At 53.7% G+C, this 18,821-nt stretch overlaps 6 protein-coding genes across 6 annotated transcripts; 3 read left to right on the top strand and 3 right to left on the bottom strand.

The window, feature by feature from the left end:
- Positions 1–90: 90 nt before the first annotated feature.
- On the bottom strand, positions 91–7,447 carry LOC117643884. The gene is made up of 6 exons (XM_034383020.1): positions 7,193–7,447; positions 2,008–2,252; positions 1,766–1,934; positions 1,523–1,692; positions 1,063–1,402; positions 91–940 (listed from the first exon to the last, which is right to left on the bottom strand). The coding sequence occupies exons 1-6, from the start codon at positions 7,208–7,210 to the stop codon at positions 671–673; spliced, it is 1,212 nt and encodes a 403-aa protein (XP_034238911.1). The 5' UTR covers positions 7,211–7,447; the 3' UTR covers positions 91–670.
- Positions 7,448–9,743: 2,296 nt separating this feature from the next.
- Positions 9,744–11,184, top strand: LOC117643940. The gene is made up of 4 exons (XM_034383127.1): positions 9,744–9,785; positions 9,900–10,065; positions 10,251–10,380; positions 10,455–11,184. The coding sequence occupies exons 1-4, from the start codon at positions 9,744–9,746 to the stop codon at positions 10,960–10,962; spliced, it is 846 nt and encodes a 281-aa protein (XP_034239018.1). The 3' UTR covers positions 10,963–11,184.
- LOC117643241 (biogenesis of lysosome-related organelles complex 1 subunit 2) lies at positions 11,071–12,174 on the bottom strand. The gene is made up of 5 exons (XM_034381989.1): positions 11,997–12,174; positions 11,841–11,912; positions 11,606–11,736; positions 11,421–11,532; positions 11,071–11,344 (listed from the first exon to the last, which is right to left on the bottom strand). The coding sequence occupies exons 2-5, from the start codon at positions 11,887–11,889 to the stop codon at positions 11,208–11,210; spliced, it is 429 nt and encodes a 142-aa protein (XP_034237880.1). The 5' UTR covers positions 11,890–11,912; positions 11,997–12,174; the 3' UTR covers positions 11,071–11,207.
- Positions 12,175–12,273: 99 nt separating this feature from the next.
- Positions 12,274–12,911, top strand: LOC117643239 (histidine triad nucleotide-binding protein 3-like). Its single transcript, XM_034381986.1, has one exon. The coding sequence runs from the start codon at positions 12,303–12,305 to the stop codon at positions 12,879–12,881; it is 579 nt and encodes a 192-aa protein (XP_034237877.1). The 5' UTR covers positions 12,274–12,302; the 3' UTR covers positions 12,882–12,911.
- A 112-nt stretch (positions 12,912–13,023) lies between these two features.
- Positions 13,024–13,581, top strand: LOC117643242 (histidine triad nucleotide-binding protein 3-like). The gene has a single exon (XM_034381990.1). The coding sequence runs from the start codon at positions 13,058–13,060 to the stop codon at positions 13,484–13,486; it is 429 nt and encodes a 142-aa protein (XP_034237881.1). The 5' UTR covers positions 13,024–13,057; the 3' UTR covers positions 13,487–13,581.
- On the bottom strand, positions 13,572–18,769 carry LOC117643236 (coiled-coil domain-containing protein 6). The gene is made up of 8 exons (XM_034381982.1): positions 18,347–18,769; positions 17,812–17,961; positions 17,497–17,729; positions 17,260–17,417; positions 17,012–17,147; positions 16,807–16,934; positions 16,485–16,720; positions 13,572–16,404 (listed from the first exon to the last, which is right to left on the bottom strand). Exons 1-8 carry the CDS (start codon positions 18,560–18,562, stop codon positions 16,078–16,080), a joined length of 1,584 nt encoding a protein of 527 aa, XP_034237873.1. The 5' UTR covers positions 18,563–18,769; the 3' UTR covers positions 13,572–16,077.
- Positions 18,770–18,821: the final 52 nt, after the last annotated feature.

Consider the following 18,821-nt stretch of genomic DNA (forward strand, 5'->3'; position numbering starts at 1 on the left):
ATTATAGTTTTCGTTGTTTTCACTCGTTTCTCTGGTTTCTGCGACGACGTTAGGTGGCCTGGGGAAGCACAGAAATCGACCCGCACCATGCTTAGAGCTAAATTAATTTTATTGGATCACAGCATCTCACATTCGTCGACATCCGACGATTTTCACACTCCCGAAAATAATTCCTCGCAGGCACTTAATACAGTTTTCTTTTTTTGTCTTCTTTTTGTAGCAATTTGCTTGAAGTGGAGTTAATCTTGCACAGTGCATTCCTGGCATGGTGTCGCTCCCAGGAAGGAGGACCAAAGCAATTATCGCGATCCATGCACCGTTTGTTGTTGTTTTTGTTGGTGTTGATGTTTTAGTCTCAAAGATCGCGATGAGTGATGAACTTCGCTGCGCGGTCTCAGTTTGGCTCCGGCTCGCCATCAGGCCCCAAGTTTGTGATTTACGGAGGCCAGTAAAGAGCCCTTGGCCTTCTGCTTTACTGGCGAGGCAGCGCGTCGCAGCGCGCAGGAACGCCGTTAATAAGGAAAGCACGGGGGCAGCCTTGGGGGCAGCCCGGCCCGCAGACAATGCGCGCTCTGGCGCAAACTTTCAAAAAGCTAAAGGCTCTTTTGGCGCCGGCGCGCGCATTTGACGCGCGAACGAGCGCACCCCCACTCCCCACTCCACTGGTGGACTACGCCTGCGGCTCGGTGTACACGGGCTTGCGGGCGTACTCCACGGCGTCGGCGCGGGCGCTCGCCTGGCCGGGGGCGACCTGGGCGTCGTGCACGGCCGCCACGGGGATGGCGCCGAAGAACACGGCGCGCTGCGACAGCGACAGGGACTGCTGGTCCGGGGCGGGCGCGCTGCCCAGGCGACCGTCGCTCGCGGACGGCGGCGGCTGCACGCCGACGAGCACCGGGGCGGGGTAGTGGAAACTGTAGAAGAAGCCGTCCTTCTTGTCCTGTTGGGAGAAGAGTGTGGCGTTAGTAGTTCAGCCTGCCCCGCGCGTTGAGGTCTCCGGCGTGGGAACGGCCCGGAACGGCCTTTTTTTAAGCGCCGCGCCGCTCTGCTCGCCCTCCTTACCTGCTGCTGGTTTTGCTCGTCCTGCTGGTCGTGCTGGTCCTGCTCGAGCTGCCTGCGCGCGCGGACGCCGCTGCCGTGCCGGGGGTGCTGGACCCTGGGGTGGTAGCCCCTGGCGCGCGACCCCACGGATCGGAACAGCTGCACGTCGTTGAACGAGTCGGCCTCCAGGTCGGGGTTGTTGATGATGACGGCGTCGCGCTCGGCGTCGTGCAGGTGGCTGGGGTCGTACAGGGAGGCGTGCTGGGGCGCGGGGTAGCGCCGCAGCTCGGTGCCGTCCGCGTCGTACACGGGCGGCAGGTCGCCGCTGGGGCCCTCGACGCGGGTCTGGTCCGACTCATCCCTGCAGCACGGCAAAGCACGGCGGTGAGCACGTTGGGCTGCCTACCTCCAGGGCGCTGCTCGCGGCGCGGTGCGCTGCGTCGAAGCGGACTCATCCCGAGCGGGGGTCTCTGTCTCTCACCCGTTGCCGGACAGGATGGCGGCCTGCAGGGCGTGCGCGTAGCTCGCCTCGTGCTGCAGCCGCGCGGCCGCCACCTCGGGCGTCTCGGTCACGGGCTCGGGCACGTCGTTCTCGGTCGGCAGGGTGTTGCCCGCCACGTGGAAGCCGTCGCCGTCATCCCAGTAGTTGACCTGCAGCAAGGAAAAAAATCAACACTCCGCCCTTCCATCCAGTGAGCGAGGCGTCGGGCTGCGGCAGACCCACCTTGACGATCTTGCCGGTGGGGTCGCGGTACGAGTAGGAGCCCCTGACGCGGCCGTCCCCGGAGCGCGCCTCGACGCGCACCTGGTCCGGCGTGCTGTAGCCGAAGACCGCGCGCCCAGCGCCGTCCTGGGTGTGGAACTGTGAGACGTCCACCTCCTCCTTGCGGAGCCTGTTCACAAAGTCCTCATCAGCTCGCTCCATCTCTGTAGGCCTCATCGATTGTTGTTGTTGTTTTTACTTACAGGTGCTGCTCCCCTGGAGTGTACCGCGACGCGACGGCCACGGGCGCGTTGGGCGGCACCTCGCGGTAGTTGCTCAGCGGCACCCTGGAGATGAGCTCGGCCACGTCGGCGGGGGACAGGAACCACAGCTGCACCGGCGGCGGCGCGTAGCTCGCCCTCCGCGTGGCCGCGGGCGTCGGGTAGCCGCCGGAGTAGTAGGCGCCGTAGTTGACGGGCGATGCGGCAGCGGCCGCCGCCAGCGCCACCTGCGTGGGTGGACAGGACAATGAGCATGACGGAGACGGAGTGGCAGGCGGCGTCGCGGCGGCCCTGACCCTGGTCGCGGCCCTGGCCGTGATGCGTGTGTCACGGCCCAACGCGGCCCAGTGGCTTGCCGGGCCCGGGCAGGCAACCCGCGGCATGCGCCTGTGGTAGACGGGACGGCCTACCCGGACGCCTTACGAACAGAGAGTAGGCAACCCGCATGCATCCATGGTTAGCCCGCCAGCTCAAGCGCCTTACCAACAGAGGGTAGGCAACCCGCGCGCACTGGTGCTCAACGGGATTGCCTACCCTCTGCTCGTCAGGCGCTCGACGGCGACGTCAGCGCGCCGTGTCGTGCTCGTCCCCGGGGGCTATCTGTCAAGGATCGCACTGCGCAGGGCCGCCCCGCCCCGCCCACACCGTCACGACTTACTGCTGCTCTGGAAACGCGCAGCCGAACGGAGGCAAAATTCTCGGCAGGAGGCGATCGCTGCGGGGCTCGGGGATTACACCGAAACCAGTCAATCTGCCCGCGCGCACTGTGGGATTCTATTTTTTTTGGTGTTTGGAGCATGAAAGTTGGTCCAAATGGGGCCTAAAAGTGGCCGCGAACGAGGATTTCAAATTTGGCGAACGGAACCGACCGCTCGGATGGGTCTTGTTTGATGGATAGCCCCGCTTCTAATTAACGCCTTTGTCCTGAATAACCTTCCGCGGACGGACGGACCGGGCGGGGCGGGGCTGGCGGGGCGGGGCGGGGCGGCCCAGCCTCAAACCGGGACGATCGGCTCGCGTTTCGAGTTTACGGATGATGGATAAGATTGGCCATAGAACTCCCAGACCGCACAATGAAGAGACGCGCGAGTGAATCAATTAATTTTTTTTCTGATTTGACGCGACAAGTGCAGAGGCGTGGCAGTCCTGACGTGTCCTGCGGTTGCCGATAGAATCTTCCACTGCCAAATTCCACCCCGGACGCAGCCCCTGGGTACAGCGGACACAGCACCTGGCCGTCAAGCACTCCGGACGCGGACGCGCACTAAGCGGTGCCGGACGACAGACGATTCCACACAGCTTTTCGTCGCTCTGTCTCTCTCGCACCTGTGCGCCACGCCCCGTGAGTGCGAGAGAGACAGAGCTCGTCAGTCACTCCGATTTGTCTTCGCCCCCGACTTTTGGCCGCCGCCCCCCGAGCGGCCCCCAGCGGCACAGCGATTCCCAGAGCCCGACGCCTCGCAGAAACACTGACACACACACCCAAGGTTCCTTCCTTCCTTCTTCCCGGTCGGGCCACGTCCACGAGTCGGGTGCTCGGAAAAACCCGGCGAACACGAAGGTGGGTCTCGTGAACGGGTTGAGGCGCTCCGAGCTTGGAGTCCGGGGCGGAACGGAGAAACCGTTTCATTTCGCAGCTCATCCGCGAATCACCGAGACGCCGTGTCAAACACGAGCAAGATGCGCGCACTCATGGAACACGTCCGTACCCTACCGAAGAGCACCATCAGCCATAAAAATAAACACCACAAAAGAAAAACGCCAGACTGTCGGCGAAGCCACTGAGAATTTTGCAATAATTTTGCAATTTTCGAGAGCCGGTAATACCAGTAATACGGAGCAGTCGCTATGCCTGTCGGGACGCAAAGTCTGGAGTGGTTGCCCTCTCGGTCCTCTAGCACGCGCGCCCGAAGCGAGTCCCGTCCGCTGAAGCATCCGGAGTGCAAATAGACTCTTCGGCCGAGAGCTTATTGTTCCGGCAAACAGCTTCTCGCCGACTCACCGCGGCCTCCGCGTTACGCGCCGGCCGCCCTCTCCGCTCTGTCTCCCTCGCACCCCCACGACGCGTCATGAGTGCGACGGGGACGGAGCGACGGGCGCCGGCCGGGTCGCCGGCAGGGCCAAGTGCCAAGGGATAATTATTGATGATCGGCGAGGTGACTCACACGATCGACGAGCGATGAACGCCCCGTTGCCGGCCGGCGCGATGGGCCGCGTGATACCCCGCCTCAATGAGCGTCATGATGTTGGTCTGTTTGCCCGTCTTTGTTCGTGGGCCCCCGGTGCGGCGCGGGCGGCACCGTCACCGAGACAAGGTGACAAAGTGGCGAAGCGACGTCGAGGCGAGGCACCCGCTCCACAAAGAGTCGCTCGCGTGCGGACGGGACGGACGGTGCCGACTGCGGGCTGCTTTCGAGTAACAGCGCGTCTGTCTCTCCGGCACGTCTCATGAGAACGAGAGAGACACTGTTTGGAACCAACCCGCCAGCGGCAGCGCGTCATCGCCTTCCTCGCGCGGCGGGGAAGGGAGCGGCGCGAACTTGATCCCGCACCGCACGAACCACGACCGCGTCCGAGTTTGCGCCGGATTCCGCGCGGCGGGCCCACTGCCCGCAACGCCCGCAACCCGAACTGGAGCGCCGTGCCGCCGTGCCGCCGCAGAGCCGCGCCTCGCCGCCGGCGACCACTGACCTGGGCGAGGGCGTGGCACGCCTAACCTAGAGGCAGCTCGCGGTGCACGCAGGGACCTCCAAGGACGCCCTTGGCGAGCCCTCGGCCCTCGGCCTTCGGCGTACCGTCGGCGTGCCGCGCGCCAGGTTCAAGTTCAACGGCCGGCCAGTGCGGCGCGGCGGTGCGGCGGTGCGACCCAAGAATCAAGAATCCAGACCAGCTTCGACGCGATTAACACAAAAATGGCCGTGGCGGTTGGCAGGCGGCGCCCATTCCAAGCATTCGCTCCAGCGGCTCCAGCACGTCGGGTGGAATCTCCATTTGAACAAGCGGCACGCCGCCGCGCTCTGTTCGGCCTGTCGCCGCGGCTCGGCTCGGCCCTGTTCTGCTTTGCAGTGCTTTGCAGTGGCGCGACTCGAGCCGCCCGCATCGATAACCCTTCCCTCTCCGAAGACAGGTGCGCACCCGCACCGCGCCGCGCCGCGGGCCGCATTCGCGCGCGATGAATGTGGCAACAATAAATAGCAGCCGCCTGATTCCGAACACGACAGCGCTTCGTCGCTCTGTCTCTCTCGCACCCCTGCGGGACTCCTCGTGAGTGCGAGAGAGACAGAACGACCGTTCGGGATCAGCCTGGCCCGCCGGCAACGAGCCTGCATCTTCATCGCGTTCATCCGCACTGGCGCTCTGCTTTGCTGTTGTTTTTCGCTCTGGTTTCCTTTTTTTTGCATTGTGGGTAGGTGCAGCGGCGCAGAGTAGCGCCCCTAGCCAAGGACGCCCGGCCGGCGACACTGCAAGTCCTGCCGCCCGACGGCCGACGCGACGGCCGAGCCGGTCGGCACAACTCACCGCCGACGCGAAGCATGATTCGATAATGCCGCCGTGCCGCCCCACCCCATCGCAGACGCAGCGCTAAATTCTGCCCACTCTCAGTGAGTTGCAGTTCGGCGTCTCTATTGTGTTGTTATTGGGCGTATTACAGGCCTCCCTTCCTTTTGCTTTCGTTGAGCCGCCCGGCCGTCCCGGCGGACTGGTTCCGACCGACGCGCTTCGCCCCGCCACGCCCCGCCCTGCCCGAAGGGACTCGCTCTGTCTCTCTCGCACCCCCACGGCGCTCTCCGCGAGTGCGAGAGAGACAGAGAGACCGCTACCGGCACACGGTGCATCGCGCGCATCACACTCTGCGGGACGTGACGTTGACGGCACGGCGTCACCGTCACCGTCACCGCTCGTCCGCGCGAGACGAGAACGAGTTCAAAGACACCCGTTTGTGGCGTTCAGGTCGCGCACGCACGCGGGGGCTTTTTGTCAACGTGTTTTGCATTGGCGCGAGGCCAGGGCAGCTTGTTTCGTCCGAAATGCTACCCGTCGCGAGTGTCGCTGTGTTTTGGCGGCCCTTTCGGAAGGGGAAGGGGTAGCTTTACGGTTCGCCGTGTTTTTCTTTTCCTTTTTCGCCTTTCCAGTGGAAATTTTTTTTTCTAGGCAGAGGCAGCTCTAGTCGTTTGGTTATTGGTTCGCATGGATGTGCACAAGGCGCCAGGACCGCAAAAAAGAAAAAAGTCATTCCGCGTGCCGCTTCGCGCTTCGCCCCAGGTCATTCCCCGCGGCCGGTCAGACGCGATACAGGATTATCAAAACGATAGGGGTCCAGATGACTGGCTCGCTCTGCCTCTCTCGCCCTCGTGGAGCGCCCCGATGGTGTGCGAGAGAGACGAGGCGATGCCTCGGGAGCCTGATCAACCAAGCCGGTGGGATGAGTAACGCCCTGTCGCATTTCGATTCCGTAGGCGGGCTGTGCAGTGTGCACTCGGGCATGCCGGGGCCGCCGGGGCATGCAGAACTCGGAACGCAAACGAAGCATGCATATTCGAAAGCCTGACCGACATCCCGAGGAGCGCGACGACGTGTCTCGGTTTGCAAATCGGCCGCTGGCCGCTGGCCGCTCCGTGCTGGTCCATGCTGGCGGTGGCGGGTCCATCCGCGAGTGTGTTGCCCGGCTGCTACTCGGCGTTCCTCTAGCGCGGACGCTTCCTGAGAATGCCGTCCTACTCGGCATTCAATCGCCGCGGGAGGTTTGAAAAAAAAAATATAAAAAGGCGCGCATGAACGCCTTTTGTGGAGGGACGATCCTAAATCAAGCCCGCCGCCGCGCCCGCGCCGCCACCGGCCTGGCAATGGACCAAGCCCTGGACCAAGCAGCCGGACGGACGGGTCTTGCAGAAAGCCAAGTGCAGGCAGTCACGCCTCACTTCCTTAATAACAATAACCACTGCAACAGCAAGGTGACAACGTTGCCAAGACGCTCGCCCTCACGGCCCTGGCGGCCCTGGCCAAGCCGACGTGACCGGCCGAAAAGTACGCCCTAGCGGCCCTTCACAGCCGCCTGAGGGACAGTTTCGTCGCCCTGTCTCTCTCGCACTCCCACGGGACGCCCCGTGAGTGCGACAGAGACAGGGCGACGGATCGCCGCGAGCTGCGGCACGGGGCCTCCACTCACAAGCAGCACGGTCAGCATGTCGTGTCGGGCGTGCTCCTCGTCTGCGTGCAGGTCGTCGCTTTGGCAACGCGTTGGTCGAAGTGCGGGCGCGGTGCGGGCAGTGCGGGCGCGGGTGGCTATCCGAGTTCGCGAATCAGAACCAGACTGCGTGCTGGCCACGCCGGTGCCGGGTCTCTGGAGCCCTGGAGCAGGGTCCTGGAGCAGGGTCCTGGAGGGGAGCCTCTGGAAGCACCACCCCGGCGTCCGGCTGTCCGCCGGTCCGGCCGTTCTTCTGCGCCGCCCGCCGGCCCAACTCCCGTCCCTGGCCCTGGCCGCCACGCCCGCCCCGCCCCGCCCCGCCCCGCGCCTCTCCGAAGCGCTGCGTTCCATCGATATTCGCGAACCCCTCCCCCTCCACCTGTGCCGAACCTGGTGCCTTAAAACCCTCACGGCAAACCTACTGTACTCGGCCTTTGCGAGGTTTCGTCGCCCCGACCGGCCGGGCCTCCGAGGCTCCGCGCCAAGGATGTAGATAACCTCACCCCGGGACCATCCCGTCACTGCAAAAAACGTCGCCCTGCAATTTCCCACGACGGGCATGATGCGCCGCGCCGCCCGATTGGCCGATCGGGCGACAAAAAGTGAGATTCGTATTCATGAGATTAATTCGGCAACGGCCCGCTGGTGCCGCTGGTCGTCGAGCGAGTCCGGAACGTTGGCGATGGCTCGCTGCTCGCGCCTCGTCCGACACAGGGACGCCGCGGTCGGTCCTTGTTCCTCTGCGGCGAGACGAGACGAAGAGGCTCCACTCGAAATCTCCAAAACGCTAAACGCCACGTCGCGATATAGAGTGACAAAACCCGAAGCGATTAGTGAGAAAGCCTAAAGCAGTCATTATTTTCCCGAATGACAGTGTTATTGTGGGGCTACTTATGCTGCTCGGCCGTATGGCCGGCGATCCTTACGCGGCTTTGGCCTGGCTTGGCCTGGCTTATCTCGGAATGGGTCCGCTCCTCTCAGCCGGCGTCCCGTCCAGCGCGTCCAGCCGTCAGCGCGGTCGAGGCAGGCCGACGTCCGCCCAGTCTGGCCGGCACGCTGCCCGCGCTGCCCGGCAAAACAGGAAAAAGTCTCTCTTAGTTTATGCGGGGCGTATTGAGGTGACTAAACCCAAACGCTGCAGCTCGTGCCGAAGGCCGCGCGAAGGCCGGCCGGCCTGCCAGGGTGCAGCCAGCCCGAGAGCCTGCCCGTGCACCGGGGGCGCGCCACCATAGCTGCGAAACCGTCGAACCAATAAGTCGTGTTCGTGACATTTTCCAGCCTGTCGCACGAGAAGTTTGCGTCCCTGGCGTGTCCCTGGCGCGTCCGTGACGTCTCCGAGACGGGTCAAAGACGCGCACCGTGCGATGGCCACTTGTGGGCGCGCCCAGTCCCGGCATGGCGCTGCGGCGCTGCGGAAATTGCGCGCTTTTGTGTGAGGTATGGAGTGCCCGCCCCGCCCCGCCCCGCCCCGCCCCGCCCACGCGCCGAGCCTGGCATTCAATCGCGTCGCTGGAACCGTGACAGAGCGACTTAGTTGCGTGCTGAATGCACCGTCTCCGACCGTCTCCATCTCTGGCTTGACTTCCCCGCCCTGAATCATCGGCAGGCGCGTCCTCTCCACCGTCGCCCTGTCTCTCTCGTGTTCCCGCACACGCCCCAGGGGTGCGAGAGAGAGACGCAGCGACGCAAGCGCGCAAGCACTGTTCGGAATGAGGTCCTCCCCGGCCCCCTCGTTGGCTTCTGTTTGGTTTGTTTTCCAGCCGCGCGTCACCGTCCCCGAACTGCAGGGGGTGCTGCACAGTGCTGCGTCTCTCTCCCTCTCTCTCTCTCTCTCTCTCTCTCTCTCTCTCTCTCTCTCTCTCTCTCTCTCTCTCTCTCTCGCACTCATGGCGCGTCCCTGAGGGTGCGAGAGAGGTTCAGTATCAGCCTGTGGCTCTATCGAGATTGCGCCAAATTCAGAGAGGAGGGAGAGCGGGGACGGGATGGGCGGGCAGTGCGATGGACACGACATTTTACGAGCTTGTCCTCGTCCCTCGAGCTTCTGCCCTGCTCGCTCTCGCTGACATGTTTGTTTCGACAAACAGCATTCCGGATGGGTATCCACTCCAAAAGCGTTCGCAAACGTGTGCGATCCGGCCGGGCGAAAAAAAGTAAGTTGTTTAACGCCGCCCCGCGGCGGGGCTGGAGACATCGCTGAAGGCGAGTGTCCAGCAGACTGATTCCGAGAGTCTCTACCGCCCCCACCGGGGCGTCCCGCATAGGTGTGCGAGAGAGACAGAGCGACGGAAACGACTCTCGGAATCAGCAGCCGCAACAAACGGCCACCACCTCCACGCCTGTAGGGCGGTAAAAATAATGTGAGACGAAGGATGACTCTGCAGGGCTGTGGTTGGGCTGCTAGGAGGGGCAGGGAAGGGCATGGCAGGGCGGCGGGGGAGCAGCGCGCCCTCGCGGGGCCCGAATGGGGCCAGTCGTCCGCCCTCCGCCCTACCGCCACGACAGCCCTGCCCGGAGCCCTGCACGCCCTGCCGCCATGCCGTCGTGGGGCAGCGTCTTCCCGCTCATCGTCACTGCGGTACGTCGTCTCACTGTCATCGCCCTGTCTCTCTCGCACTCGTGGGACGTCCCGTGAGAGGCGTGAGTGAGAAAGAGCAATGAAGTCAAGCTGCTGGCGGCTACTGGCCGGTAGGTGTTCCATTTCGCAGCCAACGCGGATGGCGTCGGCGCGGCGCCCGCACTGCCGCCCGCAGTGGGTCTGCACGGCCTGCGCGCCGCGGGGAAGGACCACAACAGCGCGCAGTACTACTACTCCCTGGACCCGCAGCACGGCGCCTACAGCTTCGCCTACGACACGGGTAAGTGCTGCCGCCTGCCGGCCTCAAACTGGATCGCCTGTGCCCCGCAACGCACGCGTGTCCGGCGGGCTTGCCTACCCTCCACTTCACAGGCGCTACACGCAAAATCCGTCCACGGAGCAATCTCTGATGGTCGGCTCTCCTCTGCCCCGGTGATGCATCAATGTTGTTGTTGTTGTTGTCAGGTTCGACGGGGCACCAGTCGTTTAGAGAAGAGACTCGCACAGAGGACGGAGGCGTGCGCGGCAGCTTCGGCTACGTGGATTCCGGAGTGCTGCGCGTCACCGAGTACACGGCGGACCAGCGTGGCTATCGGTAGGACAAGCCGTGGGATGACAAACAAGTTGAAATTTTGGAAGAAAAATGAAGTTTACTTTGATTGTTTTCAGGTGTCATCAAACAGTTCGTTATCTAGTGGAACCTGGCCGCGGAACATTTGTGCCAGCTGAAAAGCCTGATGTAAACAAAGCTAGTCTGGAACCTGAGCGACTACCCATTTCCAGTGGACAGTGGAACTTACAAATGCAATCCCAGAGTCAAGAAAAGAACTTGCGGCATAGATCCGCCACAGTGGAAAGAGACAACTCTGACTGGGAAACTTCTCGTCGGGCCAAACAAAATCGTCAGAGTTGGAGTAAGACACGTCTAGCTCAACCAGCAAGAGTGCTGGGAAAAAAAGTCATGGGCCATTATAAAGACTTCACCAGTGAACCAGCTGTTGGTGGAACTGCAGCAGTTACTGCCTGGGACTCAGCACACCATTCTGAGCTAAGGGATGAAGAGATATTTGGGTGGCAACAGCAACACAGACAGACAGACTCAACGCCCGCAGTGGGGGGAACATTGGTGTGGCCTGTGACAGAAGATGGAATGAGAGTCGTGTGGCAGCCATTTTAAATTGAATGATAAATACTACTAGGTTAACTTCCTTACATTTTAATTAAACAACTTGAGAATAAATGCAGTATGACAGTGATTTGTGATGATTTGAGACAATAGTAAGAATAATTGACAAAATTGTATTAATATTAACTTTCCACAATGTACATGATTGTAAATGCATCTTCACTCAAAAAATCAACAGCAATTGATTGATTATTAAAAGAAATATCACATTTTTTATTGACTTGGTATTCAAGAAATTATCTCTTTTCCAAGCTCTTGAATTTGGCTTCAAGACGTTTGCTGTAGGCATCCAATTTATAGGCCGCTTGCTCCAATTTATTCACACTGCTTTCTATTTGGTCAATTTGGTCCAAGTAAGGCTGGAGGCTCATATCTGTCAATATAAAATCAATGGTAAATTTTCATTCTTTAAAATAAACAAAAAAATATTTGACTAACAAACACCTTACATTTTTCATTGAGATCTGCCATAGTACGCGATATGTTGCCAGAAATTTGTTTCATATCAGAGTACTTTGCTATGGTAGCTTGGTTCATGGTTTCTAGAAGCCTGTAGTCCTCCTGAAAAGATAATATGACCTTTAAATAACACAGGTTTAAAACATGTCTCGAATAAACAATGCAAACCTCAAACCTGTGTGGCAGTCAGTTCACCAAACAAGTAGTCAGACGTTTTCTGAAACATAGTGGTGGCGAGGCGACTAAGGTTCGGATCATGTGGATCGAGAGCTTCAAAACTGCTTGTGCTGGTTGAGAGGGTTGGTCCTGCACACAGGTTGAAGAGTAGGTAACACAGGTTGTCGAAAATAAAAACAAACTCAGAGAGAAACTAAAATAAATAAAAAATTGCAAAGAGAACTCGAGGTTACCTTTCTTGGGTGAATCAGTAACACCCTCATTATCACCATCATCAGCCATTATAGCGTTGGAAACAAGCTTTTCTAAGAACAAGGCAAAATAAAATCAAATAGATCGCCAAGAAGTTAAAAGATCACAATGCAAACAGTGTGTCGCCCAGTGTTTACCTGCTTCTGTCAGTACCAGAGCTGTCCTGAGCTGTCAGTCAGCTGTCGTCTGCTGGTAGTTTGCAGTCGTAGCAACGTGACAACCAAAACACAACGGGAAAGGAATAAGTAAAAACCTAGCAATTTGAACAAATGAAAAGATTGGCAATAAGAGGCGTCAAAAAATACCCATAAAAGGTTTTAAAGAGGTTTAAATGACCTAAATCAGCCGAAAACTCGAGCTACATGTAGCGGCGTAATGTTTCTTAAGCTGTATAGTCATCGAATACCAATGTGAATCTGGTTGTGTAGTGTCAAAACAGTGACATGAGAAACATGAAGTGGTGGTTCTGGTCGACGACAGTGTTCTGCTGTCATTTTGTGACTCTGCAAAACGTAGTGTTTCGCGCTGGCCGTTGCGTGACTTGCCGGGATCCCGGAGACCTCATCGATTCCAAGCGACGCCTGTCCGTTTCGGCCTACGACATGTCGGAGAAACCCCCTGCAAACTGCATTTTCTGTCAGATTTGTGGAGATAACCCCAGCGGCACGGAGCTGGTCGTCTCGGCCGAGGACCTGGTGGTGTTCCGAGACATCAAACCGGCCGCCAAGCACCACTTCCTGGTGGTGTCGAGGCAGCACATTCGCGACGCCAAGGCGATGACGTCGGAGCACAAGCCCCTGCTGCAGAGGATGGTCAGCGTGGCAGAGCAAGTGCTCCGGGACCACGACGCCGACATGACGGACTACCGGCTCGGCTTCCACTGGCCGCCTTTCCACTCCATTTCCCACCTCCACCTCCACGCCATCTCGCCCACCGCGGACATGGGCTTCATGGCGCGACTCATATTCAAACCGAACACCTGGTGGTTTGTGCCACCCGAGTATGTCATGTCTCGACTTTGATCTTTACTTCTAGTGCTGAATGTTAATGTGAATCAGGTGCCCCAGTTTTCAAGTGTAACTGGTTCAAGTGCTTCTATGAAGTACTTCTATAAGTATCCACACAATCAACCACACGGCGTGGCATTTCACCTAGTCAGTATCGCGGACAAGACCAACTCGTCAACACAACACTCGCCATGGCGTCCACCTTCCGCGAGCACTGCGTCTTCTGTCAGATTTGTGGAGAGAACCCCGCCGGCACGGAGCTGCTCGTGTCCGCGGAGGACTTGGTGGCGATCCGGGACATCCGGCCGATCGCCAAGCACCACTTCTTGGTGGTGGCGCGGGAGCACATCCGCAACGTCAAGTCGCTGACGAAGGAACACAAGCCCCTGCTGCAGAGGATGGTCAGTGTGGCAGAGCAGGTGCTCCGGGACCACAACGCCGACATGGCGGACTACACACTGGGCTTCCACTGGCCACCCTTCTGCTTCTACGCCCACCTCCACCTCCATGTCTTTTCCCCAACAACTGGCATGAAGCTCATCAACCGCATATTTTTTAAAGAGAACTCTTGCTGGTTTGTCTCACCTGAGTTTGTCATGTCCAAACTCGAGTGTCAGTAACTGTTTTTAATTTAGACTGTACCTGTGGCTGACTGAAACTGTTTGCTCATATATGATAAGGTAAAACAAAAAATATACATTATGATTTACTGAAATATGACTGATTTATCATAATCACATCAAATATGATGTGGAATTAATTATATTACATAGTTGCACTGATGTTATTTTCAGCATTCACAACCATACCACATTGTTTACAAAGGAGATTGCCAGATAAAGCCCACAAATTTAAATTTAAAAATAGTACAGTGAATTATCAGCTTGTGTTAACGGAAGACAAAATGACACAAGAAAAGTAATTCAGTACTCAATGAGAGAACCAATCCCCATGCTGTGCCATTCGACATTTTTGAAGGAAAACCCAAACAGCTACTACTTGTAGATTGAACAGATTTATCAAATCTTAAGATTAAATTTTACATGAAAAGTACACCATTAGTAAGTTGATTGATGTAAATAAAAATGACAGCATCAGATTCCATGATTTAAAGAAGAAAAAGAAAACCTTCCTAATTGGAGAACATTATTGCATTCAATAATGCAATATCTTCTGCTAAACAAACAAAAAATCTAGGGAATAATTAATTATGAATGTTCTTACTGATAGACATACTGATATTGCTAGACTGATGGTGTTGGCATGCCATTGAATTACTTTTTCTACAGCTATGTATGAAGAAAATGAGTACTACCACTAATGAGAAAAAAGACAGAGACAAAGTATCTTCAGGACACACAAGAGAAAAGGAACCTGTGAAATAAGTGGAATTCTCCTATGACTGACACTCAACATTATTTTCACACTGGCTTGAATCTTAAAGACCGTTCTTAAAGAAACAGCATATTTTTAAAAAATCATTGGAAAGATAAGAGAAACGACAATTTACAATGTACAATGCAGAGAAGATCCATATTTGGTTTTCTATACAGCTCACATTGAATTTACCACAGTATCTACAAACATGCAGACTAACACACATAAACCAGCAAAAGGGCATTGTAACCACAAAGACATGAACAACATTAAAGATTCAAAAATACAACATTTACACAATATTTTTCAAATTTCTTAGACAGGTATTAGAAGTTTAACCCTTAGATGCCAGAAGCAAAACAAAAATAAGGCAAGTCACAGACATTTTAGAGAAAATAATACAATTGCAACAACATGAATGAATTTTGATAGAAAAAATTGAAATGACCAGATACAAGAGACATTAGAAACGGGTTTTTGTGAGAGCCACTAACAATGGGTTACAACTTCAATAATGTTTGCATATGTTATGAGAAATGTCACTCATCTTTGGTTATCTTCAACAGAATTTATGAACCTGCTAAAGGGCCCACCTGGGATCTGAACATTCTGCTTGTTAGCAGCACTTGATCTAGAGAAGAAATGGACTTAAAAACAGTTTCACAGAAGTTTGAACTTCAATTTTCCCAAAGATAAACTAAATGAAAAGGACTTTGGGGGACTAGGGAAGTTGTTGAAAACCTCATAACAATTCTGCAATTCTGATTTCATGTGATGATACATTGTCTCAGTCCTTACATCCAAAAAATCACTGGATTAACTTTGAAGCCAAACTGTTGAAAATGTTAATGCTAACATCAACATAAATTAAAGATAAAAAATATTAAATTTGGCACTCCTCACATTAAGGAAGCATGATTATGAGTACACACATGATTTGAGGCATTTAGACAAAAAAAGTGGCACATTCATTACATGCATTCAGGATAACTTCAGATTTAGAAATTCTTTCTTTTCTTTCATAAAGAAAAAAAGCCCCGAAAGACATGTTGCAAAATAAACAGAATGTTGTGAACAAGTGTCTGAGCCAATGATGAATAAAAACTAGACTTACAAAAGACACACTCATGGCAAATCACAACAAAATTTTCAAACAAATCTCCTCTCTTCTACAGTCAATGTGCAACAAGGAAACAATAGCTGCATTTACTTGCATTTAATCTGCGAGCTGCTTTCATAGGGTTGGACAAAAGTAAATTTTTGAAACTGAACATGCAGGTTACACACAAGTAAATACAGTAAGTGTTTGTTTTCCTACTAAGTAAAGACTATGTTCTTCAAGCAGGACAATAAATCCTTGTCCTAAAAAAGAAAATCAGTTCAGTCTAATAATAACACATTGTACAAACCATACAAAAACCTGCAGTGTGTTTTATCACACTAATTAGAAAGAATAAGTGTCAAATAAGACAAGCTAGACTTGTAACAACAACTACTTTGGCTTGGCCATGGTATTAACAAGAATACTTCAGAAGAAGAGACAAAACAAGTTTCTCTAATTCCAGAGAATAAAAAATGTACAAGTGGCCTTAAAAGGGCAACTATCTTTGTTTTTCTTTTAGTGAATAACATGATAACCCTGTTAGAACTGAGTTTTAAACATCAAAATAAAGTATTGGTGCAAAGCACACATGTTGACTTGCAAATTTAACACAATTTAAAAATTGTAAATAACAAAATTTGAATCAAATACTAAATGGAACAGTTAGCCAAACTGATTATTACATCACAGAATAAGTGCAATCCACATGGATTAGAAGCTCAACTAACTCCTTTAACCTTTCCCAACATCCATGGGAGAGGGCGAAAGAGAAGCATTTGCACCCGATGCTGGTGACATGGGTGGCGCTGGGGACATGGACATAGAGGACGGAGACATGGCAGGTGCTGGTGACATGGCATATGCTGGAGACATTGCTGAAGCTGGAGACCCAGCAGGGCCTGGGGAAGTTGCTGGAGCAAAAGCTGCAGGAACATATGAGTTGTGACTAGCCATCGGAGAAGCCCCTCCAACTACACTCAGCAAAGATCCAGCATTTGAGGGGATGGCCGGCTTGATGAACCTTTCTGATGTTCGTTGACACACCCTTCCAATCATACCCTGTTTAAAATAGAACAAACAGAATCAGTCAACAGAGTTGTTGAAATGGGATGAGTGCCAAGCCTCTCTACTCGACTCACAGGACTGACGGCGAGAGGAGGGGCCGGTGGGGACGAGGAACGCGGGAGGAAGCCCCCCACCACACTGTCCCTGTCCCTGCACGGAGGCATGGGGATGGGAGTGACCGGAGCGATGCCCCCAACGTGAGGATAAGCCGGCTGTCCGCATGCATAGCAACGGCCTAGGCCTGTTCCACAGGCCGGCCCTATGGGACCAGAGAAACTATCCCGCGAGTTTGAGCCAACCAAGGTCATCCCTGAACAGAACAGGTACATCAAAGGATTAGAGACATCTATAACCAATACATGTGATTTAAAATACAGTGGCTTCATCAAAACTCACCAGGACTGAGGGGACGTGATGAACTTGGAGATGGGTTGTAAGGAATGGGGCTGGACAATGTGCGAGATCGGATATTTCCGCCAGAAACAGCCATTTCATTGTAATAACGCTCTTCTTCCATTTCCAAACTAACAAAAAATACACATTGGGTAAGAGAACTTCAAATCTCCTGAACACTAGGCCAACAATATTTATATCATCCTACCTGCTCTCAGACTCTGACAAATGACGACATAGAGCTTCCCGTCTCTCCACTTCAAGCTGAAGCTTCCGTTGCAACCTTAAATTCTCTTCACGGATGTGACGTTCTTCATTCACGTAATGTTGCATTTTTTCTGTGTCTGTTAATAAACATCAGACAAATTATTTTAACTAGCATGTGAGCTCGTAAATCAAAGTGCCTATTAAGGACGGTACAAAAATATGGTGTATTATCAATAATTGAAAACTTACGTTCTTTCTCTGCAAATGACAACTGATGCCGAAGTTTGTCTACTTCACTGCGAAGAGTTTGAATGTGTATACTTAAGTTAGCAGCAGTATCACCATTGCTTATTTCTCGAGGAGATGTAGGATCTGACACAGGCTGATCAAGCTTAATTTGCAAAGAGCTAAAATTCAAATAGAGGGCATGGTTAATTAACTATCTGAAAGTAACAAATGTTCAAATCAAACTGAATGAAAGTGTACCGTTTTTCAGCTTCAAGCTTATCCATGCGTTTCCAGAGCCTGTTGACAAGGAGTTCCTGCTCTTGCTCAAGAGTATTTTCAAGTTCAACTTTCTCCCGGCGTAGCTGCTCAAGATTACTTTGCTTAGCTAAAGTTTCTGCTTCAAGTTTTTCAATTTTACGCATCAGTTTGTTGACAAGACACTCCTGTTCTTGCTCCAGGGTCTGTTCCAGCTTGCATTTCTCTTGGCGCAACTGAAATTTAAAAGTACATTCTTGTAAAGCAACAGGGTCAAAGACTATGCTGTCTGAAGAAACATTAGAAAATAATACACACTTGATTTAATTTCCTGGAGAGGTCATTAGTCAAACATTCTTCCTCTTGTTCGTAGTTCAGAGCCAAAGTTTCTTTCTCCTTCTTCAAAGCTTGGATCTTCTTCATGAGCGTATTACTGATGAATTCTTCCTCCTGCTCAGCCTTGGCTTGCTGTGAACAAAAAGATACCATCATTCAGCAACTCGAAAGGCGATTGGATGTAATAACTGTTCAATATGAACAGACAACATTGATCTAGAAGCAAGATATAAATATTGGGTAAAAAGCTAAATAAATGTTCAAATCAAAACACTGTAGAAGGCTAATTTTGAGACATATGAATGAAACTAACAACTGAGAGAAAACAATATAAAAATTGTTTGACAACTATCAGTGCTAGGGAAGGTGGCTAGGGGGCTAACCAAACTTCTCTCACAACCTGGTTGAAAGGCGCACAGTCAAGCCGAAACTGAACCCAGTGCTGAACATCATACCTTCTACAATGTACGAGAACAAAATACAACGCGTAAATCAAGCAGAATAAAGAGCAACTCACAATAATGACTGATGCTTGACGAAGACCCTTGTTCTCCTCCTGAAGTGCCTTGACCCTTAGCTTGTATGTTTCCAACTCCACTTTAAGAACACGATTTTGTTGAGACAGGGAGTCAATTCTCTTTTGAAGCTGCTCCCGAGTCACAGGACAGGGAGGCATCATTATAGGACCGCCGTCTATCGAGCTGGAATCACTCTCACTGGCACTGTCCGCCATGTTTCCCCTAAAAACGTGGGTGTACACAAAACGGAAAGAAAACAAGGCCCAAGACAACGATTGTAGTCGATTCGGTAGGCCACGTATCTCAGTACATTTCAGTGTTCTAGAGGGATCTAGGAAGAGACGCAAAAATGCTTCAAACGAGAAACAAGCTGTATACTTTCGTCGCTACGACGATAAACTTCAGAATCCGACCGACAGAAATGAAGTTGGAGGGGGTGCGAAGGAATGTTGTCAGCTGTTTTGTTTCAAGTTG

The sequence above is a fragment of the Thrips palmi genome, unplaced genomic scaffold (assembly GCF_012932325.1).
Source record: "Thrips palmi isolate BJ-2018 unplaced genomic scaffold, TpBJ-2018v1 HiC_scaffold_17, whole genome shotgun sequence".
NCBI lineage: Eukaryota > Metazoa > Arthropoda > Insecta > Thysanoptera > Thripidae > Thrips > Thrips palmi.

Coding starts and splice junctions, on each gene's coding strand:
- LOC117643241 (XM_034381989.1), bottom strand. CDS start 11,889: ATGGCTGATGATGGTGATAATGAGGGTGTTACTGATTCACCCAAGAAA. Junction 11,533..11,605: donor GTGAACTGACTGCCACACAG/GTTTGAGGTTTG, acceptor TTATCTTTTCAG/GAGGACTACAGGCTTCTAGA. Junction 11,345..11,420: donor GGCAGATCTCAATGAAAAAT/GTAAGGTGTTTG, acceptor TTATATTGACAG/ATATGAGCCTCCAGCCTTAC.
- LOC117643239 (XM_034381986.1), top strand. CDS start 12,303: ATGAGAAACATGAAGTGGTGGTTCTGGTCGACGACAGTGTTCTGCTGT.
- LOC117643884 (XM_034383020.1), bottom strand. Junction 1,935..2,007: donor ACTCCAGGGGAGCAGCACCT/GTAAGTAAAAAC, acceptor CTTTGTGAACAG/GCTCCGCAAGGAGGAGGTGG. Junction 1,693..1,765: donor CCACCGGCAAGATCGTCAAG/GTGGGTCTGCCG, acceptor TCCTTGCTGCAG/GTCAACTACTGGGATGACGG.
- LOC117643236 (XM_034381982.1), bottom strand. CDS start 18,562: ATGGCGGACAGTGCCAGTGAGAGTGATTCCAGCTCGATAGACGGCGGT. Junction 16,935..17,011: donor TTGTCAGAGTCTGAGAGCAG/GTAGGATGATAT, acceptor ATTTTTTGTTAG/TTTGGAAATGGAAGAAGAGC. Junction 16,721..16,806: donor ATCACGTCCCCTCAGTCCTG/GTGAGTTTTGAT, acceptor TGTTCTGTTCAG/GGATGACCTTGGTTGGCTCA.
- LOC117643940 (XM_034383127.1), top strand. CDS start 9,744: ATGCCGTCGTGGGGCAGCGTCTTCCCGCTCATCGTCACTGCG. Junction 10,066..10,250: donor CAGCTTCGCCTACGACACGG/GTAAGTGCTGCC, acceptor TGTTGTTGTCAG/GTTCGACGGGGCACCAGTCG. Junction 10,381..10,454: donor GCGGACCAGCGTGGCTATCG/GTAGGACAAGCC, acceptor GATTGTTTTCAG/GTGTCATCAAACAGTTCGTT.
- LOC117643242 (XM_034381990.1), top strand. CDS start 13,058: ATGGCGTCCACCTTCCGCGAGCACTGCGTCTTCTGTCAGATTTGTGGA.